At 40.0% G+C, this 21,150-nt stretch overlaps 2 protein-coding genes across 4 annotated transcripts in view; one reads left to right on the top strand and one right to left on the bottom strand.

The window, feature by feature from the left end:
• Window positions 1-18,425, bottom strand: part of AKT3 (AKT serine/threonine kinase 3) — a 147,897-nt gene extending 129,472 nt beyond the window's left edge. The window contains exons 1-2 of one of the 3 annotated variants that reach the window (XM_068185416.1): window positions 18,287-18,425; window positions 5,651-5,805 (exon numbers count right to left, since the gene is read on the bottom strand). In XM_068185416.1, the coding sequence (XP_068041517.1) occupies window positions 5,651-5,696 (46 nt within the window). In that variant the 5' untranslated portion in view covers window positions 5,697-5,805; window positions 18,287-18,425. The other 2 variants (XM_068185415.1, XM_068185417.1) reach the window with 2 other exon arrangements.
• Window positions 17,975-21,150, top strand: part of LOC137470024 (neurofilament heavy polypeptide-like) — a 48,079-nt gene continuing 44,903 nt past the window's right edge. Inside the window, exons 1-2 of the mRNA XM_068183005.1 lie at window positions 17,975-18,511; window positions 18,813-19,409. Of these exons, the coding sequence (XP_068039106.1) occupies window positions 18,170-18,511; window positions 18,813-19,409 (939 nt within the window). The 5' untranslated portion in view covers window positions 17,975-18,169. The remainder of the gene's footprint in view (window positions 18,512-18,812; window positions 19,410-21,150) is intronic.

Here is a 21,150-nt window from a genome sequence, read left to right as displayed (position 1 = left end):
TGTTCAACACAGTCTATTTAAATTTGTCTTTGTTGGAGGTGTGTTAAATTGCTCAAATAATTCAGACAATCTGCAAACAAGATTTCTGACAGGTTGTGAATAACAGTCAATTAATACCATAAATTCTGAGATTAATTTTCCAATCAAGGCATTTATGTTCCCATTAAAAAAATACCAACAAAAAAAAAACACCAAACAAAACCAATGGAGGAAAAAAAACCCTCAAATATACCATGTGAACTCAATCTCCATAGTGTATTTCCAAAATTAACATCTGTTTGGTCTTGGTTCAACTGTAAAACCCAATGTCCACTACATGAAATAATACAGATCTGTTTTTAGATTTGAGCCAGGGGGAAGAGGGAGAAGACATGTTACCCTAAGACTATAAATAGTTTGTACTTTAAACAACAATTCTATTACTATTTGGAACAATAGGTTTATTCCACTATGCTATTTATTCTTCTTGAAAGAAGATATAAAAATTGTAAATATTTTCCACACAGTTATTTCTCAAAATCCCACAATATCTGCATCATGTCCTGAATCTCAAAAATGAAAACAGAGCAGAGTTGAGTCAATCCCATCACAGTAAATCAAACACTTTCTGTGAACTGTATGAATTTAGAAATACTAACACTACTTCAATTTTAGATACTAAGAACTTATGAAAGGCATTTTTAAAAAGAAGAAATAACAAAAGAAAAACATTGAGTGAAAAATCTTATTACAGTATTTCAGTGATACATACACTATTTACAAGACAATCTCATTACAGGAAAGCTTAATGACATCTGTTTTTTTACCACCATCTCAATACATCAAACTTCTTAAGTTATTACAGTTAAGCCACAACAATTTTGAACTCTGGTTCCCTCTCTACAAAACTGGAATGCTGGTCCATGTACCATGGGAGCCATGTGGAGATTGCCATGGCAAGCTGCATCACCTAACGCACCACACCAGAACACCAAAGCCCAAACAGAGGTAAGGCAACGAAGTGTAGTAAAACAAGCACTAACTGAAACTGACAACATATTGCTTTATCTTTAAACAATAATTTAGCCACCGTGTTGTGCCTTACACACTTAGGTATATCCTCACCAAAACCCTACTCTTTCAATTAAAGACAAAGTTAGCTGACACGTTAAATTTAAAACTGGGTCCTTTAAAAAGTTAGCATCTGTGTCAATTCTTCCTTTGTCCCTAATGATCTTTCAATAACATGGTAACAGAAACTCTTAGCTCTTTTCATATGTTTAAATTAATTGAAATTCTGTGCACAGGTTATATATAAAGAAATTAGGTTGCAATTAAGCATAGTTATGAAAGATTCTTAAATCTAATTGTTGTGACTATTATAGACCACAGACAAGGTCAAGTCTACAACTCAGAAAACTCTGGCTTTAAAGAAAAAATACCACATGAATTATATGCATAAAACTCACTTTTGTAATGATACAGCCCTAATCACACTAGGCATGTTCATAATGTAAAAAAACATCTGTTTCCAAACTGATAAATTAAAAACATATCCCTTTCTGCAAATTATTAGTTTAGTAAATACAGTAAAAGCATGGTAAGTAAAATTAAGGACACTAACTTTTACATAAATTTAAAGATACTCTGCAAAACATTGTCCTCTGCAAATCCAAAATGTAAAAGTCATTTCAGCAATTACTGCAGAGTGCTTACACTAACTGCAATAATGTCAAATATTTAATTTCTGTGTATCAGCAACAAGGTTCAGGTCACTCTATTTAAGGTTTTTAGTCAAAACTGCTTCCCTTTCATCTGTATGCATTACAAGGAAAAATGTCGGTGTCATCTAAAAAGTAAATTCATAAAGGAAGACAGTGCATCTCTCTCCTTATCTGGCTACAGGTATAACTGGAGAACACTGAAAGAAAGAAAAATTGTCCTCACCGAGCCAGTGAATTGCAAAAATATCTTTGCAGCCACACATGGACACAGGGCATGAGCTGCTTGGTTCTTGTCACTGGATCTAAGACAGTAAGTTACACCCATAAAGCCATTCTTACAAAATACATTCCCACTTCTCTCGCCTGAGCAGAGATTCTGCTCTAAGGAGACTGCTCTGCTGGCTCTCCACTTGTTCAAGTTCTTATGTCTCACAGGGATCTGAATCAGTACTTTAGTTCAGATAAGGAAAGTGCTTTTGCAGCAAATCCTCCCACCACCCTAGTTAATGCACTTTCATCTGCTGCTTGAAGAAGTCCCAAATTGCACAAAGCTGGTCCCTTTCAGATGGAACTAAAAGCCATACAATGTATTCCAGGAGCACTACCACAGCTAAAGGGGCACAGAAGCAGACAGAAGCCAGGCCAAATTAACACCCACTTCACTTTACAAATGCACTAAGTGTAGATAGGTATCGAGTCCCCATCACCAGTTACTTCATTCCCCAAATCTGCTCTTGCTGGGCTGCATTACTTGTTCAGGCACACCCAGTCTCTGTGTTTCAGGGTCTCCTTTCACCTGGGACCCAAGGTTCCCCAAGGTTTCTCAGGCACTGCTTCTCCCTGGGTCTTGTGTTTTCTATTGTCCAAAGTTCTCACCTCCAGCCTGTCATCTCTGCTCGTCTGACTTTTCATATACAACAGCTTACTCTTCCACAGTATCATCTACTCTCAACACACTGAAACTGCTTCTCCTAAAGACCACTCAAAGCCCAAGTATGATCAGTCTCAAAAAAACTTAAATCTGCCATTTCTTAACTTAGAGTAAAACATTAATACTTTAATGGGTGCCTCATTTAAGCAGACACAGAAAAATACGTCTTTGGAGCCGTGTAGCCTCACATCCGATTCTTCAGTGCTCAAAGAAGGCTTAAAACCTTACAAACATATAGGTCTTCAGCCCTCTATTACTGACATGGATACAGCACTAAGAATAATAATAAAGCAAACATCTTTTCACTGCATTTCACAGCCATTCACGGTGCCCTAACATACCCTGTCCTCCCTAGCTTCTCTCTAGCAGAGTCTCAATTCAGAGATAGATCCCCAACTCTATTTTTAGTCCTCCCCTCTCATTTCTACATTGAGTTTGCCTAACTCGCCTTTGTAATGGCCCATCTCATTAGACAGCTCCTCAAAACCATTTTTCATCCCAATACCTTCAAGTCATCCTCATACTCCTGATTGGACTGTGAATCACAAAAAGAAGTTGGATTTTTTTTCCCTCTCCTTGTATCACAAACCATACTGACTGCTGAAAGGGACAATTTTAAGAGCTCCAGGGCTGTAGTCACATGACCCAGTAATTCAGTATAACAGAAACAGATCACTCAAGTGAAACAGCCCAAGCCCCTGTGGTCCCATCAGGAAGGGTTTACAAGTTTTGTTTCTAGATAAATTCAGTCTGGAGTTTCAGAAATTTATGCTGCACCATACACTTGGCTCAGAGTTGTCCAAAGGACCGGTCACTGGGGCTGGAATTCATTCAGTGTCTGCCTGGAGAAGAGATCCCACACTCACCCTTCTCCACTAGAACATGGCTTGTACCTACCAAAACCAGCCTGTGAGCTGAGCCAATGTGTATCAAGTGTGGATGATCAAAGAATTCACTTTAAAACTGTAAGAGAATGATCGCTTGTGGAAGCAAGACAGCTTTACCCAATCCCACAGTGCTTCTTTACACAGACAGAGAATATTTAGCTGCCAAAAGAAGTGTTTACTGAGCGTATTCACAGAATATAGATTAAAGCTGGATACTTTTTCTTGGCAAAATTTAACAAATACACTTAGCAACTTTGATTTTCTCGCTCCAGAGCAAAGTCAGAGTAAAAGTTGTAATTATATGAAATGTATGACCATTGAATAAAATGCTTTTGAATACTTAGCATTGTGAAACATAACCGTGCTTTTCTTTTTGTTTTCAGAAACAAACAAAAGAAACACTTCAACCCACCAACAACCAGAACAAGATAGACAAAGAAAATTAAGGACAATATTGGATGCAATTAAAAGAATTTCCACTAAAACCTACACGTTTATGTATAGTAAGAAGAAGAAAAAAAAAACAACCATAAATTCAAAGTTATTAATGATAAGGAAAAATGCATGCGAAAACAATTACTAACAAAACTGACCTCAAAATGTCAACTTGGTGGGCTTTTCTTCAATTAATTGATAGTAAAACAGGGTAAGAAGAAAAACCTTTTTTCAACATTTCAGAATTTCAAATATTAAGTAAGACACTGAATTTCAGTGTCCATTTGTGGATCCCAGTAATTACTATATGCATATCCAGTGCTCACAGAGTTGAGCAGTTGTAATAAGAATGAGCAATATTACCTGAAGGAACTGATGTCATGTAAAAAAAAATATTTGAAGCATCCTAACCATTCAAATACATTTGAAAGAAATTTATATTAAATAATCAAAAAAGGAAATCAGATCTCCAAATTGAGTAAACAACAACAAGGTGGAAAGGAAAAATAATTTTAAAATTTAAATAGTTCCTGTCATGTAAAATATTATTTGTTATAAATACAGGTATATACTCCAAAATAGGAAGTAGGCCTTAAGCTTAACATGGTTTAGCTCATTTTCATTTACAATACCCATAGCATCCTGAAATACAATTTATGCAGGAATAATAGAAGAATAATAAACTTTTTCTCTCATTATCTTGCCTTCCTTGACATTTAATGTCAATCTGCAATAACAAAGTTAATAATGATCTTTGTCTTCACACACTGCTATTGAAGCAAAGCATTTCTTGTAAATTAAAGGGCAATTTTGTTCCCACTATTTCAGTCTAATCTTTCTGGGCTAGGATCACAGAAACTCATGGCATAAATATCCCTAAAATCCAGATCACCCTCTCTCTGTGAGAGAGCTTATATTCTTTTGAAAATAATCATGTGTGCAACCACAACCTAAAGCAGAGCAGCATGAAGCATAGAAGATTTCATCCAAAGTTCATCACATGATATGAATGCCAGATATTTCTAGAGGTTTCACATCCAAAGCTGAATATACAGCAACCTCCCCAAGTTTGCAAATCACATGGTGAAACATTTTAAAGAGCCATCTCAAGAATTCACAGGAATTCAAATATAACAGAAAATCATACTTTATACTGGCTTATAGTTAGAAACATATTCTTTAATCATATGGCTTCCAGGTCTGCTAAGTAATTTGGTGTATGCTGATCGTTATCCAAGTATTATGTTGATTTTACTGGGACTACTTGCATCTGTAATACAAGCTGAGCCACACTGAATGATTTTGGCATCTAGGAAATTTCACACAAAGTATCACATCTACAGCAGCTTCCAGGCAACCTTTGACTGCACACCTCTATTACTGCCTCTTCCAGCTGCCACATCAGCTAGCTTAGTCTGATGCACAGGTAACAGCAGCTGCAGAAACAAGGTTCAAGATGGAGAGGGAATTACTGAGTCCAACTTCCTCTGCACTGCCAGCTACCCCCACAAACAGGGGCAGTGCTGAGGGTTACATATCAATACCAACAAGGCCTGAATCTGACCAAATGGTCAGATTAGCTTGCTCCAGAGCAGAAGATAAATCAAGAGCATTCATCTGCGTAACCATGCAATACCATTGCACGTGGTGTAGGAGACATCAGAAAGCACTTTCCATGAAAAGGCAGAACTTACCCCTCTTCTGTACCCAGCCTTCCTTCACAATGGTAACATCGCTCATGATGACTCCACTCCGAACCCCAAACTCAAAAGACTATTTCTCTGAGTTATCAGCTTGTCTGTTTGGCTTCTCTTCTGCAGCTCTTCACAATTTCTACTGATGAGTCAGACTGGAAGGAAATATTAGAAAAAGAATTTGAGTCTTTTCTGTTTTTCTCACTTGACAGCCAACAAAAAAGTCTTTGTTGATGTATTTCACTGACTGAGCTCATATTAAAAATCTGCCTTTATTTTTAATTAACTGTATAACACAATCATGTTTCTAGTCTTACAACACATTTTCCATGAACACTACAATACTAAAAAGCAGCAGAATGTGTTAAAATTTAAGTCATGTGGCACTTTTATAAAAGGCACAAAGCAGAATTCTCATGTACTAATTTAACAAGATACTGTTAAATGAAAGGCTGCCGGCCCTGCTTCAAAGGTCCAACTCTGAACACCCAGGAGTTTTTCCCTGTTCCCACAGCTGTCAGAACCCATGCAATGGACAAGTGCTTCCTCTATTATGGCTACCTACAATCATATTAAGAGTGTGAGAAAATGGAGTGAAAGGTTACATTCTTGCCACTTCCACTATAATTTTATTATAGCCAATACAAATCTTCAACATACAAGAGTTGTTCAAAAAACAGCATCATCTCCAAGTACACAAACAGAAAAACAACTTCTTATAAGTACAAATTAACCAAAAACACCCCCAAAAGTTCAGTTTATAAAAAGAAGGAGTGCATGTTCTCTCAAAGCTTTAAGCCAGGCAGTGACAAGATTGCTCTTTTCCCTGAAAACTTCAGCCTGCAGGGCACAGAAGGGAAGTTAGTCCTGGAACAGGACATACAACTCTCAGAAGCCACAACCCTCTCTTGACCACCTCACTATCAAAGTACCTAACAGCTGTGAAGAGGAGATAAATAGCACTACAATTAAGTAAGAAGAGAAGCCAGAGGCCAGGAGAGGTCTCCTTTTGTCAGCAAACTGCCTTTCCCCTCCAACCTTCAAAATAAAGAGAAGCATTCAAATAATGCCCATCCAGAAAAGCGTGGGAAGCCAAGAAATGGGATTTCTCTGATGGTGGAGGAACACCTTTCCACAGCTCTACACAGGAGCACACATGTACACAGTGATGGCACAGAACAGGAACCCCCACACAAGTTTAGTGGTATCAAATGCAGCCCATACCTATCCATTTAGTAGGCTGACCAACAAATATAAATGGGAAAGAAGCAAATATGACTGAGCTAGAAGCAATCTGTGCAACAAACAAACGAAGAAAGCACTGGGAAATCAGCTTTTTTAACACAATCAAGTACAAACCAAAACCAGAACCATTACAGACATATAGGTTACTTCTTATTTATCATTTGAAATATGTGTATTTGCATGACACAGTTGCTAGATGGAAGGCTACTTCCGAATGGATACTGTAACATGCAAAATAAAACTTGGCGTGAGTATTTTTTCAATTGGTACGCAACAAAAATACAGCACAACCCGATTTTACAGAAACACTCTCGTGTGCTCATTTAAGTCTTGCTTTCACTAAACTATTTTTTTCAAAAACACTCAGTATTTTGGCTGCATAAAAGTAAAAATCACAATGTTAAAGTCATTAATACTGTAAAGTTGAAGTAATATTGACTACTGTGTCTCTGAGACATCCCCACGGCACTGGCAGATGTGGCAGTGAGACCTGCACATGTGACACACAACCTTTGGCACTGGCATCACACCCTGTCGTAGCATGACACCACACACCTGTGTCTAGAAACACACCCTGTTTAAGCTTTCATAAGAGTTAAAAGAAAATGTTATGTACAATTTAGAAGGACATGAGAATGCTTCACTGATGTTAACTGATCTAAATTTAGCTGCTTAGGCATCATATTATACACAAGCCAGTACAGTAGAAATAACTAAAGCAGGCATTTCCACATCCTGCACCTTACTAATGTGAGAGCTAATTTCTGGGTCAGACATTTTCAGAACTTTTGTTTTTATGCTTTAAACAAGATAAGCAAATCTATCAGCTGTGCATGAAAAGAGATCTGACAGATTAAGACACGCGCTTGAAAGCAGGCTGCTGTTCCGCCGTTCTGGATCACTGCAGCACAGCATCAGCTCTTATTACAAACACATAAATCTTTACAAAGACCAGAGGTGGGTGTCAAACAACTGTGACCTAAGAGCAGCTGCTCTGGGAAGAAAGTGTAAGCACGTAAATTTCCAAATACCCAACTTCAGTTCAGTTTTCTACAAGACTTTCATTGCATTCTTTGAAAGTAATCACAGCTGATTTTTTTTCCAGCTATAAAGACACAAGAAGCAATGTAACACTCAGTATTTACCTTGGGCTGGCATATGTTGTGATACATTTTACCCTTTTGGCAAATTTAATGTACTTTCTATTTTTGGTGTGCACTTGTGAACAGTGCAATGATTTTTTCTTATTGGTAAAGACATAGCTATATGAAATTAACTTCTGTACTAAGCAGCAGTAATCTTGTCTGCTCATAGACTGATCAATCAGTCCATGATTTATGAATGAATTCATGCTTGAAGCTCCCTATTTACCTACTGATTACAAATAAGTTAGTGTTACACAATCAAAATCTGATCTATGACCGACTTTCATGTCAGACAGTGCCTGAAACAAACTCAAGTGTATGTCTGTGGGCTTTCATCCCACCCATCACATCTACTGCTTTACTAAATTCTGAACAAAATCCCCAAAATACAAAAATCACATAAATATGGTGATAAAATTAACTGCACTATTCCCAGTTTAGCTTCACAGTATTACCAGAAACAACTTTAAAATTACCAACGGTTCTATGGTTGTATTGATTGCTCCATTACTGCGTAATTAAAAGTCAAGCTGAATTACATAGGAAGCAGAAGGAGATAAATCAAAGCATTAAAAAGTTAATGAAAATTAAGGTTATATGTGCACACTACATTTTCAAGAAGTCATTTGTAAGTAACTGTAATATTATCCCTTATTAAATGACTTTAAGCCTTTCTAAAAGCTGTACTCCTTTACTCTAGAAGTCATTCAGCAATGCTCCAGAGGAGCAGAATTTTGAGAATTACTTCTTATCATGACCAAAACAGGCCTTATAGCAAAAAATAGTCACACAAAAGCCTTTCCTAAAGACATAATAAAGAATTGTGTATAGATGTAAAGGAGTTGTCTGAAACACATGGAACAAAAACTCTCACATGAAAACAGCATTTCATCAATAGTTCAACTACTTCAAGAAAAGCTATGTGCAAAATGTTTATTCTGCACATCTGGCATTGAATTTAAATACTTGTTAGCAGTCAACTCTGCTCTCCCAATGCACTTGAAGTTTCAACAGCCAGTATGCAGTAATTTTTACGGTTTACCATACTGCTATATAGGATGAACCCACAGAAACAGGAGAAAAATATGTTAGAAATGAATTTGACAATGTTTTGCATTACAGCTGCTTCCTATGGGGAAGAACTTGACTTGTTCTTATGTATTTTCCAGCAACTAGAGAATACATCAGATTTCCCCCGCCCTCCCCCCACACACACTTTTTTTTTGTATCTTATCAAACTTGGAAGGTATTTTTCCTACAATATATTGTGTGTATTCTGCAGACAGTATCAGATAGTCACGTGTATGCACAATACATACAAGAACCCACTGTCAGCATACTTTATGATGCACGTGTAAAAATTTGCTCCATTACAATCAGTGATGTGAAGAATTTAGGGACACAGTTTAGTGGTAGACTTGGCAGTATTAGGTTAGCAGTTGGAAAGAGCTTTTCCAGCCTAAATGATTCTATGACTCTATGCAAATACCTGCTGGGGGGTTTTATCTCATTAAAAATGCACAACTTTTCCTTTTTTCTACAGGAAGTTATTAAGCCACGCTTGTAGCGTGAGATAAAACAATTATCTACTATTATACTTTTAAGCTCCTAGCTGTAAAGATTTCAAAGGTAATTTTCTGACCAAAGATTAACCAGAGACTACTACAACCAACAGACTTCTAGATCCCTGTGCCAAGGCTCATCGTTCCCCTGAGCCATGGTAAAAACTAGCCAACACCTTCTCAACTTTCATCTTGAACTTTAAGAATATCAGCAACACAGAGAAGAACCATCTTACTTCATGATGCTACCATATGGGAACTATAAGATCAACAATTAAAATGAGCAATGGACCATTCAGTAGAAAGCTGGCTTTTCCCCAGCACCTCTTTTTAAATTAAAGGAGGATCTCATGCCCATCACAGCAGGCAGCTACCTACAGAGACCTGGTGAATACTGAGAAGGAAAGAAATCCCTTCCAAGCAGAAGAACTGAAAACTGTGTTTCAGGTCTACACTTAACAACCGCTATGTGCAAGTGAATTGTCATTGAGATTCATAAGAACAGACAAGACTCCTTTGAAATCTGGGCATCTTCCCATTCTCCCCATGACAAGAGACAGCTGAGTAAAGAAGACAGCACCCATAAATTCAGCACAAATTGTATGATTCAGTTCTCTGTTGTAAGAACTTTCATAAACACAGGCTTCTACTTTCAACAATTTTGGAGCTGAGAAAAAAACAGAAACTCTCACATTTACCAACTCAAGTTACCAGAGAGAATACCAGGAGAATCAAGTTCAGCGCTTCCAGAAATGATCCCTATAACTTCTTCTACCATTATCAACTCAGTGAATCATCCAACCTTACTCTCCTAATATATGACTACTACCATTTTACCTTATTCAAGTTTAGTAAAATGTCTGGGGAGAAAAGAACAGTAAGTGAACCTTTCTGATTCCCTTTATCTGACTCACTGAGATTCTTTGGTCCCCCATGTAAGCAGAGCCAAATCTCATAATCTCTAGCTCCTTATTTTCAGAAAAGCAATTGAATTATTTTGTGCATGCACACAATACACACATCACCAAAAAAGCAGTTCTCAGTGGCCTCCATCACACACATTTGTTTCCTTGCTTTGGGGGCTTTTTTCTTCTTTGTAGCAGATCCAAGAAATTAGGAGTTCTCAAATTTGACTTTGATTCCTCCCAAACAACCAAGCAGGCTGTAACTCTTTCCAAAGCAGGTTGCACTCCCCGAGCAAGGAAATCAAAATGTCAAGGCTCTAAACTAAAACCAGAGTTATCTTTAGGAATGGAAGCTGAAATCCAGGCTTTATTTATATGAAAAACACATGCATATCCTCCTCCCCTAGCAAAGCTGGCCAAACAATTAGAGGATATAATGTACATCATCAAAAATTACACAAAAGACTATGACAGAACAGAGATTGCTACAAAACTTGCTAAATCAAATTAGACTATACTGTTAATGGAAGAATCACATTCAGGTGAGTGCTTTATCTAAAAAGTATGAAGTATTTACACAAGCTTTTATAAACTACCTATTCTGAAATTCTGGTTATACTGACTCATTTAAATACTATCACAACTTAGACTGAGGAAAAAGGAACCTCTAGGCACATAGTATTTGTCCAACTTATTATGTCAATAAAAAATTGAAAAAATAAATACAAAAAAAAACCACACAATATCAAACCAACACAAAATAGGAACTGATCTGACAAGACAAAGAAATTAACAAAAAAATATTATTTAAATAAAATCGATAATAATTTTATTAAATAGTAAACTTCATGTACATATGATTAAAATTCTGAAAGATAACTTAAATACTTTGTAAGTAGATATATTTACAGTTTTTAAAACTAATATAAAAATATATCCAAAGATATCTCCATGACAGGCATCACAAATACTTTTTAAACTATATTTCATCCTAAAAACCTCAATGAACTTTAAGAAAATTGGTATTAGAAATTTACTTGTAACAACTTCCCTTTGTAAGTTTAGATTTGGAATAATGAGGGACACGATAGGAAACTGGCACTGCCTACACCTTGTGATAAGGAAAACCAACATACTTTGGAAAACATAAATAGCTCATTCTAATGCATGCTTACGTGTATGCTTAATATTTGCAGTGTTCTATTTTCACTTTCAGTATGTCAAAAAGCTTCAGATAACTAATATATGCTCAGATAAGCCTAGTCAGGAGAATGCAGGCACACTGAAATATTAACATACAAGTTAGATGTTTTATTTAGATTCTGCAACTGATTAAGTTTATCAGGAAAGAAACCATCATTCTGTATTTTATTTCCCATTACAATGACAAAGCAAGTTATTTTAAGGGACAAAGGTATAATTAAAGCAAGGTGAACAAAGCCACCCTTGCCTTTGTTTACCAAGGTATAAAGGAAGTTTCTAAATGTAACGAAATTGTTTCTTTAGAATCCCATGTGAAACATTAACAACCCATTGTTTTGCCTTGTGTTTATTGACAAAAATGCTTTTAATCCTTTTTGTCCCCCTCAAATCACATAAAACAATAACTGAAAAGCAGACAGAAGCAGAGATAAAACTTAACAGACTGCATGTCTGAAATATAACCAAAGAATATATTTCAAGTAGAAAAGATTAAGGGAGGGCTAAAATTATGCATTATAAAAAGCTACTGAGGCAGTGATCTTAGGAGAGTTTTGAGACTCAGAGAATGTTAAATCAAGGATTAGCTAGGCTGAGTATCACAACTATGACATGTTACTTCACTTGACCCTTCAAAACACATGTAATAAGTTTAATTTGCCATGGATTAATGTAGGAATACTAATCCTTGCCTTTTAGAGACAAAGTTCCTTTGCTATCTAAAAATATATTTTAGAAAATACTCAAACAATGAAGAAAAAATAAACATAACTTCCATATTTTTAAAACAAATTAAAATTAATTTTCTATGTCTAACAGACTCAGAAAACAAACTAACCTAGTTTTCAAAATTTCAAAGAATCTGGAAATTCCTAGTCATTCTAGCAGGGATTTTAAAAAATACCTTGAAGAGATACAAATCAAAGTTTCCTTAAACTCATGTATTTAATTATTTCTGTGATGGTAACTTTCATGCAGTACAAGTCTGTATTGTGCATAAAAGACCAAGAACACCACTGAATAAAAACCAGAAATACGTGAACTACTCATGAGTAACAAGAAAGTACTGAGAAAAAAAAAGGGTTCTCAAATGATTAATATAAACTATGATAAAAGTTCAGTGGCATGCATATCAAAAAGCATTCTTTTAAACTTCTACATAGTAGGTTTTATTTATTATGTCTACATTGAACAAATCAAATTCTGAATTGTCTTGTAATAGGAATGAACTTTGTGATTCCTTTCTACAAAGCAACCAAACACTGCTGAACCGACTGTCAAATCTTGACACTGCAACATGACTAGAACATAATCAACTTCTAACCTAAAGCCTTCAGATCTTGTTCACACTCAAAATGCATTATTTTCATCAACCTGAGACCTGGATTTTCTAAGGACAGAAGGAGTTCTCTACAACCCTAACCTACACACAGGTGCAGAGCTCACTAGGTGAAGGTCTTTGGCAAATGTTATATGAAAGGTCAGATTACATGAAACTCACATGTACAACCTTAATTCTCTGTCTCAAAGTGTATCAACACATTTAGAGAAGGATATAATAATTTCAGTAAAAGCTCATGAGGCAAGTGGCAACAATTACATACCTCAAGAAACACAATGAATACTTAGGAGAAAAAATAAATGTGTGTTGGTATAAATTTTTTGCAGGATTGCTGAGACTCAACCAAGAACCACTGCATTAATGCTGTGGTGTCAAACCAGCTGTACAAGAAGCTGTTGACTGCTGGGCACTGACATTCCACACCTATAAAAAGGCAGTGGTGAGATCTTCATTGATCTAAAGCTGAAGCAGGGTCTCCATCTCTGCTCCTGCTATAGGAGACATTCAAACAACTTTGTCACGTGGACAATGCAGGGAAGTTTGGCAAACCATGCTGTCAAATCATTCAGACATGCACACGAAATATTGAGGACCCAGTTGCATTCTTAAGAGAATTTTAAAATCACTACTGTTATTTAGCCAGGATATTACAAAGGAAAAAAAAATCACAGGGCAACAATGTGTTCTTAATGCTATTTTTTATCAGTATGACTCAGACACTCACATAGAAATATGTGGAACAAGAAGATTGGTCAAGATGGCTTCAACACATATTATTTATCCTAAGCATAAGTGTCGACACAAACAGTATCAAAAATCAAATAAATGCTTAAATTGAGCAGAAGTAAGCACCTTCACATACAAAAGCCAAATATGTTTACTCTCCTTGACTGTAACATTTAATGTTATTAAATCCTGGGGGATTTTTTGGCAGTATTAACTTTGCTACATCTTCCTACTACACCTGAACAACAACTTCAAATAATAAAGGAAAAAACAATCTGTTTTAAATCCTTAGCATGCATCATAAATGCCCAAACTTATTGATCTAGAGTCATGGAACAAGGATAAAACACCAAATAATCACCTATTATATACCCTTGGATTTTTTTCTTTTTGCAGTTTTTCTATTAGTACATACTAGTGATTTGCCTAAATAAGTTTCACTTATAAACTCTTATATGGAGTTTAGAATGTTGTTCATACAATTACCCAAGATAAATGTATAAACCAAAAGTTTACAGATTAATTTTTATGCTAAGAAAAAAACACCAAAAAAGTTAACTTTCATATTCAGTGTTTCAGTATTTGCTGGGAGGATTTGGGGTGGGTTGGGATTTGGGGGGGCTTTTGGTGTTTGTTTTGGGGTTTTTTGTTGTTTCTCAGTCTTTAACATTAATTTTTAAACAGCTTGAATCAGCTTTTCCAGCTATTGTGTAACTTATCTGTAGAAAGCAATCTTTTCTATACCACAACAACTTGTTGCCAAGATGATTAACTTGTGCAACACATTTATTTACCAAGAAGACCCTGTGATCCTGGGGAAGTACACCAGAAAGAAAACACATTGGTCGGCAAGCAAGTTTCTCACTAAAACCACACCTTTCCTCACAAGCAATGCAAAACTTCCTGAACTACATGTTGTGCTAGAAAGCACCCCCTGCCTCTTCCATGGTATTCTTGTTGGGCCTATCCCAACAGAATGACAATCTTAGATAGCACAAATTGATCTAATATTCTAGAATAATATAAAAGGGCACTTAAGTTGGCAATCTTTTCTTATAAAAAACAGTACTTCAAAAAGAAGTGGGCTGTAAAATTTATACAAATACTGAAAATAAAAGCAACATTTTAATTTAAGCAAAGCTCGTAGATGCACACATTCAACTATTCCCTCTTTTTTAATTGCTACTGTAGTTCACAAGGGGAGTATTGCACATTTTTAACAGAATATTTATTTTATTAGTTGGAAATAAGCAAAGTTTAGTAATATACACGACCAAACCCCCTACAAAACATGCAGTTATAGCATGGTGTGTTACTTTCACACAATTTCACACAATTGTGTTACTTTCAGGAAATCAATTCATTTATGCATTACCCATATCAAAATGAAAGTATGACACATGAAGTTTTCAGTCAGTGTATGTGCACACTCTTTCACTCTTCAGTGAGGACTAAAATAAGTAGCCTGCCCAAGCCATGAAAGCTTCCAAAGAATATTGGGTCTCTGTTTGAAAACTGAAGGAAACCTAGGCTACCATGTTGCCAAGTCCACATCACCTGTTGCATTAACAGCACAAAATGAAACTGTAAGCACACAGTTACAAGAAACTGTATCATCTTCATACTCAGAACAGCACAGAAACTTCAAATATATTTTAACACAAACCACTTCAGTAATGGTTCATAATTTCCAAAACAATTGAGTATTTGGAAGTTATTTAGCAAATAATACTTCTTGGGCATAGAAATTATTATTCAGTAGATCTCTTTAAACTGGGATAATGTGCACCCAGAACGTGAAAGAACACACAATCACTCGGTGTTAGGCAAATTCCAAGTGGTCTGAAGGATCTTTTGGTTATAATAGAAACTTCAGATACATGCTGTTGCAAAATGCAGTAGGAAGTCAAGATACAGTTTCTGGTCAGTGTCTTGCAAACAGAAGCTTGGATTACAAACAACTGCAGAGCTCTAGTAAGTGGTTTTGAGTCAAACTTAAAAAAACACATCATAGTGTTTTCCCTTTCACAAAGCATTTTTTCCAATGTCAAAAAGTCAACAATTTCTAGTATATATAAATGCTACCCCATCCTTAAAACTGTATCTATTTCAACTGGGGCAAAGTTAAAACTAGTACCAGTCTGAATTCTCACCTACTTCCCCTGGAATAGCAGCATTTTGCTCAAAAACACATAATCTGCCCCCAAAATGCAGAACAAATGGGGAGTAGAATACTGAAATACTACCTGTGAACCTATTTATGATACTAAGGAGATTACTGAATCCATTCAAACCTAGTTAGATCAATGCAGCACAGAATAAACTGTCTAAAACAAGACAGTCTTGTTAATATTATCTGTGTTTACACACACACCATGCACTCACATCAGACTAAAAAAATGAGTTATTTAAATACACATAGCCTTCTAGGAAACAGAGACATCTTATCTCTGAAGTTTTTCTTTGGCCCTTATTTGAACTTGACTTACTGGTTGCATCCAACGAAAATATATCCACATGCCACATGGACTAAAATTAGTAATCCAATCCAATTAATGATATTGGGGTTCACTTATAGGCTCCTACCAAAATGAAAAAAAAATCAAAACACCAAAACCAAACACTCCTACAAACTTAAGTAGTACACTTACTTTAAAAGTCAAAATAAGCTTCCTTCTATACCTCATGTATTCTCTTTCCAAATTACTGTAAACAAGCACATCTTGCCTATAGATCAGCTGGCAGAAACAGGAGATCATGCTTAAAATGTTACTTGTCATAAGTTAAGGTCTACTTATCTGCATGCTTCTTGTCTTGAGAAGTAAAGCCCTCTATGTGCAAAATGCAGGGAACCATGTTTAGCAAAGTTTTAGCAAGATCTAAACAAACATTAGCAGAAGAGACTGCTCTGTATTTCTTCAGTACTGAAAAAAGTTGGCAGTGCAGGTACATCAGACATATCATAATTTTTTGTAATAAAACCCTTAAACAGAAACTGGGACGCGTTTTCATAAAAATTATGAGATGATGTAGATATATACAAGGAGCCAGTCAACTAATAACTACATTAAAGAAAAAAGCAAAACTAGAATAAAGATCAAGAGAGATTAAATTGTTTATCCTTTCCACCCACAGGAAAATAAGATTTCGGGTTTTTTTAAACGTTTAATCAACGTATCATGGGAGAACGTGAAACAGTCCTGGCTATTTCACGCCTCTTGGATTCCCATCCAGAAGTAAACTAAGAAGCGGTGCCCATACAGAGCAACCCTGCAGCCTATAAGCCCGGTAGTGCTCGTTACATCACGATCATTTGCATTTAAAGTACAATATATAGCGCTGCGATCTGGCTGCCGAGCGGCGCCGCGCTGACCCCCTGCCAGGCAGAGCCCTCCGCCGCTCGCACCGTGCCGGGGCCGGCGGTTCCCGCACGGGCACGCCCGGCCTGCCCCGCCCCGCCCCGCAGCAGCACCTGCCGGGACCCCGCCCGGGCGGACCCGGACCCCGCCGCAGGCCCGGCCCGGGGCAGCCGCCGGTCACCCGGGGCAGCCGGCTGCGCATCAACTTTTGCATGTGGGCCGCGGCCTCCATGATGGCCGGGGCGGGCGGGGGGGGCGGTTTGTTTACTTGCAGCCGGAGCCGGCGACGGCGGCAGCAGCAGCATCATCATCATCCCTTGTGCGAGGCGCTGCCACCGGCGGCCCGCGGGGCGCGGAGCTATTCTTAGCGCAGGGGCTGCGCGGGCACACACACGCACACACACGGGCATGCTCGCGCACACGCACAGAAGTTCCCAGCGGATAAAACCCCGCGCTAGTCCCGGCACCGGCGCCCACCGCACGGACGCGGGGAGGGGCCGCCGCCGCGTGGGTACCTCCGGCCCCGCGCATCCAGCGCCCCCGGAGAGCACGCCACGCCGTGCCCTGCCCTGCCCCTGCCGCCCCCCCTCCCCCGTTACATAACTCTCCCCACCGAAACGCCCCTGCCCCGCCCTTCCCCACCCCGGCCCCGCACCCCGGCGGGGCGACCCCCGCCTCTCCGCCTCGCTCCCGCCCCGCCGCCGGCGCTAGGCCACGGGCGCCCCCGCCCCGCTCCCCCCGCCGCCCCGCTCTCCCCGCCGCCCCGCATCCCCTCCCCGAGCGCCCCCGCCGCCGCCCGAGCGCCCCCGCCGCCGCCCGGCCCCTCCCGCCCCGTACCTGCAGAGGCGGCGGCGCCACGGGCGCTGCTGCGGAGCCCGAGGGCGGCGGCGGCGGCTTCGGGGGGAGAAGGGGAGGGAGGGCGCCGCTGCCTCCTCCCCTGTCCCCCCGCCGGGCTCGGCGGTCCCTGGCGGCCGGTGTCTCCGCGGGGGCGGGAGGAGGCGGCTCCGGCCCCAGGGCGCTGGCGGCGGCGGCTACATGGAGCTGCGCGCCCCGCTACGCAGGGAGGCGCCCGGGCGGGCAGCGCGGCCGCAACATCGATGCGCGGGGTCAGGAGGGCGGCGGCGGCGGCGGCTCCCCCCCCGGCGCACTCACCCCGGAGCCGCCCGGGCCCCGCTCTCGGCTCCTCCCGCCGCCTCCGCCGGGCTCGTTATTGACTTTCAGGAAAACTCCCGACGTCACCGGCTCCCCCCGAGTGTCTCCCCCTCCGCGGCGGTGGCGGCGGCGGCGGCGGCATCCCCGGCTCTCGCGAGAAGCGCGGCGGGGACGGGGGGGCCGCCAGACAGCGCGGGGGGAGCCAGACAGAGGGGGGCGGCTGAGGTGAGGGTGGGGGGGCGGGCGGCAGGGATGGAGGAGGAGGGAGGAGGGAGGACGGGGGAGGCGAGGCAGCCCGCCCGCCCGGCTGGCTGGCAGGCAGGCAGGGGCGGGAGCCGAGCGGAGCGGCGTGTCCTGTCCCGCCGCCGGGCCGCGGGTGGGAGCGGGAGGATGCATGGATGCAGGCAGCGGCGTTTGCCGGCGCTGCGCCGCGCCGCGCCTGGGTCTTTCCTTTCGGCATCGCAGCCCCTCGCTAGCCCCGTGTGCGTGTCCCGGGGTTAGTTGCCTTTGTTCTCGCACTCTGCAGTTACACAGCCCCCCGCCCCGAGCTTGCCCTGGTACCCGGAGTGGTCCACTTGGCTCTGCAAACTCCTCCAGGAACAGAACTACCAGTAACGCCGCAGGAAGCCGTAATTCATCCCTCGTTGAAGTGTTTAGTGGATGCGCCAGCCTCAGTGTTGCTAAATTGTCTGCAGGCTTCGCCTTATCCCCACGGGTAAATAAAACACCTACAGAAAGCGCACACCGGCGCTCCCGAGCCTCTGACTCTTGCCGTTGCCACAAGCGCTGTCGGAGCGGAGCTGCTGTCAGCGGAGCGGCCGCGCTGCGGGGTGCTGAGCGCGGCGCTCACCCGGCTCGGCGGAGCTGCCTCTGGGCTGCGCAGGCCGGGGATGCCCGGCCTGCTGCGCCCTGCCGCAGCCGCCGCCGAGCCTGCTCCTGCAACCCTAAGCAGCGCCTGAGGCTCATAGCTACGGTGCCCTCGACGCTTTGTTCCACGGCTAAGCGGCTGTATCTGGGTACTTACAGGAGTTTAGTGCATATAAAGATGTCTCCTATCGTTTATGGTTGCAGTAATGCGCACAAATTAATTTTCTATTTATACACACAGTTCACACTGACCTGTGTCAGAACCTGTTACTGCAGAGGAAAAATAGATATTTTGGATTGCTTGAAATGCAACTATTTGCTCTGTTTTATCAGTGCAGATTTTTTTTTTTTTTTTTTTTTTGGTAAAATTGCATGTTCATCAAAATTACATTAAAAAACAAACTAAAAATGTTTCTCTAGCATGAGCTTCACCTTTAATTTCTAAGTTTTTCTTCCTCTCATATCCGATCTTCTACAACTCTTTGAAGCATCAGACTTCTTACTCTCTGTATCACTACAGGGCTTTAGAGAGATTTTTTGAGAATCTAAATAATCATATGAGTTGGCACAGGACTGGAAATTTGCCTCCGGGGCAATCTGAATCCTTTCCCTGCTGCAGCAAGCAACCACACCAATAATCCCATTCATAAATATGCTGACTTTCCTCTTAGAGCTATGAAGTTTGTTTGCTGCACTGTTCTTGCTAGCAGGCTACAACCCAAGCTCTCTGTCCCCCTAACTCTGAAGAAAAATAAAATGTATACTGTATTTGATTAATGCATCTTTTTGAAAAATAAGATTAAAAGGACCTTGCCAAGCATTACTTCCTTTCCCAGAATTTACCATTCGGTCTTCCTCTTTCTCAGAAACACTTTAGTAAAGTGGGCATCTTATTAACCATCAATATTCACAGAGAACCATAGTATCAATTATTAAAATGTGTTTGTTCACTAATGTCTCCTTTGATTGTTGCTACTATGCTGCTCCTGAAAAACAGAAGGTGTAGTTCTTGGAGCGTGCCTTCTGTTTGCTGCAATTCCTCCAAAGGGCTCAGAACCTAAGGCAGCATGAAATCTGCACGGGCAGTAGCTGATAGACTGCCAATCAACTGTTCAGGTGCCAAATGCTGAGTGTGAAATCCAGGCCCGCAGAAAGTCCTGGTATTCGATATCACTCAGGTTATTCCTGCTCTATGTTAATCCTTGCCACTCACAGCTGCAAAATTTCTTATTAATAAAGTATGTGTGTATGGTTGGTCACCCTAATTGATGCCTCCAAATCTTCAAAAGCCAGCTATGAAATACTTCCCTTATGATGACAGTAAATTTGCTTACATTTTTAATAGATACTTGGTGTAAATCACCTTGGAAAAATCAAACCTAAAAGCACATTTATATACTTTTTAAAAGAAAAACCGCTTGCACCATGCTAAGAAAAAAACCATATTAGATAACTTTGACCTACATGGAGAGATAGTTATCTTTACTTTTATTTTATTACTAATTGCTGAAAATGAAACAGTAAGTTGAAATCCGTCATGTTAATCTGGAGCTTAAACATGTATTTTTCAGCAACACCTGATTAGTAAAATTTTGTTCTATCTGTATGATATAGATGAATATTCATAGGTTTAAAAAAATTTTATTCAGTATGGCTTTGAAATCAGATTCACTGTCTTATTCCTTATAAATCAAATATCAGCACTCTGTTCTGAAATTCATAGTTTCTAGCTACTCCTAAGTTTTTTATTCTACTCAGCCTTCTGTATTGACCTCAGTGTGCTGAATCTAAACTGATACTTTTTATATGGATTATTAAATTTACTATATAAGTGCTGCTATGCAATGATTTTTTCTCTCTATAGAACATATAATAACTTTATTCCTTAGTATTGTACTTTGAGGCTTCAAAATGATTTCTTGTAAAGAGTTAATCACAGTAAATTGGGCAGAAATGACCCCTTGATTAATAACCAAACAGAGGTATACCTCTTTCAG

This window comes from Anomalospiza imberbis, chromosome 3, assembly GCF_031753505.1.
Source record: "Anomalospiza imberbis isolate Cuckoo-Finch-1a 21T00152 chromosome 3, ASM3175350v1, whole genome shotgun sequence".
In the NCBI taxonomy this organism is placed as follows: Eukaryota; Metazoa; Chordata; class Aves; order Passeriformes; family Viduidae; genus Anomalospiza; species Anomalospiza imberbis.
The sequence above is the reverse complement of the archived record's forward strand: the minus strand, read 5'-3'. Positions and strand labels throughout refer to the sequence as shown.